At 34.9% G+C, this 4,894-nt stretch overlaps 1 protein-coding gene across 1 annotated transcript in view; it reads right to left on the reverse strand.

Moving 5' to 3' along the window:
• The window catches only part of LOC119572456 (armadillo repeat-containing protein 2-like), a 12,723-nt gene extending 10,112 nt beyond the window's left edge, over positions 1–2,611 (reverse strand). Inside the window, exons 1-4 of the mRNA XM_037919569.1 lie at positions 2,406–2,611; positions 1,933–2,030; positions 1,331–1,405; positions 280–480 (exon numbers count right to left, since the gene is read on the reverse strand). Coding sequence (XP_037775497.1) covers positions 280–480; positions 1,331–1,405; positions 1,933–2,030; positions 2,406–2,499 — 468 coding nt within the window. The 5' untranslated portion in view covers positions 2,500–2,611. The remainder of the gene's footprint in view (positions 1–279; positions 481–1,330; positions 1,406–1,932; positions 2,031–2,405) is intronic.
• Between the last annotated feature and the right edge of the window lie 2,283 nt (positions 2,612–4,894).

A 4,894-nucleotide genomic window follows, 5' to 3' on the forward strand; every position in this document is an offset into this window, starting at 1 on the left:
TAACTTACATCGATCTGAAGGTCCTGATATCATATTAAATAATAATAATGAATATGATACTAAATGTAGTAATAATAATAACAACAACAACAGCAATAATAATGGTAAAAAACATATAATAATGCCAATAATAAAGTTAATAATGATAATAATAATAATAAGGATGATAACAATAACAATAATAATATTAATCATTATAATTAATTAAAATGTATCAATACTAAAAATGATAAAATCAAGAAAATCCTTCCAACTTCTCCCCATCTTCTCTCTCCTTACCTGCTGCTCTGCCGGCGTGCCCTTCGTCTTGGCCGCTTCCTGAGTGTTATTTTCCTGTGCCGGAGCCGTGGTAGGAGACTGAAATTCCCTCCTTAGTCTAAGCGAGGACTCCAGGTCACTCACCTCCAGGTCAGTGTTGTTCAGGAGTTGCTGGAACAACGGAGTGCCTGTGATGGATTCTGAGTTGGCTGCCAAACGCACCTGTGTGGGACGAGCGGACGGGAGGTCACGGGGTTAAGGGGAATGCCTGCGGTGCCTCGTCTAGGTCTTAGTTCTAAGTGTAAGGGTCTAGAATGTAGTGTTTATCTCAAGAGGGGAAGGGTGTGTGTGTATATATATGTATATGTATATATATATATATATATATATATATATATATATATATATATATATATATATATATATATATGTATATGTAATATATATATATATATATATATATATATATATATATATATATATATATATATATATATATATATATATATATATACACACACACATGTATATATACATATCGTGCACACATACATATACATAAGTATGCATATGGATATATGTATCTCTGTTCTTATTTTCAAGATACGAACCAAGGTGTTAAGGAGAATCTTTTATAAGGAGATTAGTTAGGATAGGGTTTTAGGATAGTAAATAAGGTATAAGCAATTGATAAAATACAAGAGATTTGGGAAGATTACCGGAGTGCGAGTTTTTATAAGCAGATATAAAATATGATTTTTTTTTCATATAATACTTACCACTGTGGAATATATATATATATATATATATATATATATATATATATATATATATATATAATATATATATATAGAGAGAGAGAGAGAGAGAGAGAGAGAGAGAGAGAGAGAGAGAGAAGCGGAGGAAAAAGAGAAAGAAAGAGACAAACAGACGGACAAATAAAAAAAAAAAAACAAAAAAAAACAGACAAACATAGCGAGAAAACACACACACACACACACAGAAATACACAGAATTAGCAACACGTAAAAAACCATAATGAACATAAACCACACCCCCATAGTAATAATACCTTCTTCACTTCATCCGGCCTCGACTCCGGACTTGGACTCGAGTTGTGGGAGCCATCGTCTTCCTCTTGAGATTCCTGGAAGTTCGTAGATTGTTAGTTTTGAGAGATTTATAAGGACGATACGTCTGACACTAGATGTTGAGTTAGATATGATAATTAGTTAGTTCTGATTTATAAGGATGAGATGTAATGGTAAACGTATGGTATAGATATGAGTAGATATGATACTTAATTCAAGTCTGTTTTTTTTTGCGATTTGTAAGGATAAAATATTATGTTTAATAATGGTGAAGGTATGATACTAGATATGAAGAGAGAGTTGATAATCAAGTTCATATAATATCAAATAACAAGAGCAAAATTTTCGACGCAATAACAATACCTGCGTAATCTGACTTTATAAAATATTATGTATTTTTCAGTATTATTCAGACATGAAAACGTTTTGAAATAAGGCAAGGTTACGAACTCAAATAATTTTACCCTCCACTTTATTTTACCAAACAAAGATTTTTTTTTATGAAGCTACAACGAACAAATATATAGGATCTTTTGTAAGGTTTCCCCTAAACCAGTTTCTATGAATCCCTTACGAGGCTCACCTGTAAACTGCTCATTGTAGTTAGGGTGGCACTGCGCTGTGGCACAGAGGAGCGCCGAGTCTTGCCCCCGTCATCGTTGTCTTCCGCTTCTTCAGGCACTGTAGTACGAGGGAGAAAAAAAGAAGTTGCAATTGCGCAAATGGGAAAAACTGTAAAGCAATGTTTGATTCTAATTTCTTACACAGCAGAATCGCGAGACTAATTTTCGCACACTGAAGTTATATAAATATATATATATATATATATATATATATATATATATATATATATATATATATATATATATATATATATATATATATATATATACTTCTTTTTTTTTTCTTTCTTTCTTTCTTTGCAATGAAAATTTACGTGATGCTATATAGCCAGAACAAAGAGCTAAAAGCCAAGACCAAACTAATCATAACTATAATTTACATTAACAAATTCAAAGCTGACAAAACGAAACGGGAAGAATCGGAGTCACTTACAGTCGCAGAGGGACAGAGCTCGGAACTGGTGCCTCTGAACCCTTCGAGACGATACCAGCGAAGGCAGCTTATTCTGTAGAGGAAGAGAAGTCATTGCTGCGCGTTTAGAAATACATTTGACGTTAGGACAATTCAGAGGTGTATAATCAAATCTGTTCGGAATTATATAAATAACCACAAAAAGAAACGCGAATACAGTCAGATAGAAAACAAAGATGATAGTGTTCTTCCAGGCGGTAACACCAAAAATATTCCCAAATGTTCCTGCCTTTGTGTATTGTTAAATGTGTATTACTTACCCCTTCAGCATCTTCGGTTTTGATCGTAGCAATAGTCGCCAAGGGCTGTAACCGCGGCCCAGAGGCTGAAGCCCGGCCTGTTGTGTCGTTGCTGTCAAAATGCAGAGGCGATAGTCTGCTCGGTGAGGATAAAGAAAACGCATAAGACAAGGTATAGATACGTATCGTTTGGATTCTGTATCAGGAATTTCCATGATTGCTAGGGTAACGCTCTAAATCTTCGTATCTTGCGAATAGCGTTAGTATATGACATTGTACCAAAAGAAAAAGAAAAAGAAAATAAGTGAATATAAATAAATAAATAGGTAAATAAACAAAAGTTCTATTCCATACATAATCTCTAACACGAAACAACTCACGTGAAGGAGCTCGGAGGCCGCTCCCCTCGCGTTGTCCCGGCGCTGCTGCTGAACAGGGTCCTCTCTCTCTCCCGGGGCGTAAACGGGCGCTTGGTCTGCACTAGTACTCACGCCCAATCCGTGCAACGCCATACACGTCATCAGGAATAGCAACGTTCTTCCTCAATTCTGGCCGAAACATCGTCGCGGGAAGAGCGTCGGAGGCCGCCCCTTCCTCGCGTTCGGCCGGCTCGGGGCTGCTTGCCTGAACAGGGATCTCTCTGTGGCGAAACGGTCGCTTGGTAATGCACAGTTTACGGGGGATCGTACTGCACGCAATCCCGCTATCGAAAGATGTGCGGATTTTGCATCCGATGAATTGCTGTACGAGATCTTTACTCCGGTGTCACTGAAGGGCGTATCTAGGTCCACGCGCCTCGCCCACACATATCCCATCGCGCACGGCCGCCAGCAGGCTGCTCACATCCGAACAGACGCACACAAAACAGTATAAATGTAGTATTATTTGTAATCAGCAAAAATATTAAGTGGGAGTTCAGATATATTCATGAATACGCATATGATAAATGTAACGTAATTTATATCAATAATAATTGCTTAGAAAATGTGTATAACTGTGTTTATGAGGATGTGTTGTGGGTCCCCCATATACACACACGTGCCTCGCATCACATATAATACATATACACATACATATAACAATACATCAACACACACAACATAATACATCACATAACATAATACTATATATAATACTGCAATATCAATACACAACATCGGATATATGTGTTGTATATGTGTGTGTGTGTGTGCTATAATCATATAGTGCATATATATTAATATATCATATATATATATATATATATATATATATATATATATATATATATATCATTATATACACACACATACATAAATACATACATACTAGTACATGCATAACACACAGCACACACATATGAACGCATCAATTGTGTGTGTGTGTTCTGTGTGTGTGGTGTGTATATTTTTTACGTAGTCATGTTTGAGCCGTTGTAAGCATTTATTATTATTCTTAGTGAGTATGTATCATATTCTTATCAGAGATGCCGGTGTACTTAGTAATCATTCATCTACTATTATATCGCTTACCACACGACTGGCTGGCCCACATGTGGTAGCAATAGTGAATTTCTTGAGACCGTGGGTGTCCTCGTGTTGGGTCGTGCGTTTGAGTATGTATAACCATAGCCATATTATACATATACATATATATACATATATATATATATATATATATATATATATATATATATATATTCAATATATACATATACATACACACACACATGTGACATATCTATACACACATAAATATATTTGTGTATATATATATATATATATATATATATATATATATATATATAAATATATATATATAAACACACACACACAAAACACCAACACCACACACACACCAACACACACACCCCAAACACACACAACACACACACACACACACACACACACACACACACACACCACATATATATATATATATATATATATATATATATATATATATATATATATATATATATATATATATATGCATATATATATATATATATATATATATATATATATATATATATATATATATATATATATATGCGTATGTGTGTGTTCGCATATATCCAGACTTTATACACCGGGTAGACGCATAAATAAAACACAATCACAATCAGACCCACACCTGAAGACTACCCAACATGAGAGAGGAATGCTGGTCCAGAGTTATGAGCCACCTCACCTAACACAAAAGGCGAGTGAGGCTATGCGTCTTGTGTTT

Source organism: Penaeus monodon, chromosome 4 (assembly GCF_015228065.2).
Source record: "Penaeus monodon isolate SGIC_2016 chromosome 4, NSTDA_Pmon_1, whole genome shotgun sequence".
NCBI lineage: Eukaryota > Metazoa > Arthropoda > Malacostraca > Decapoda > Penaeidae > Penaeus > Penaeus monodon.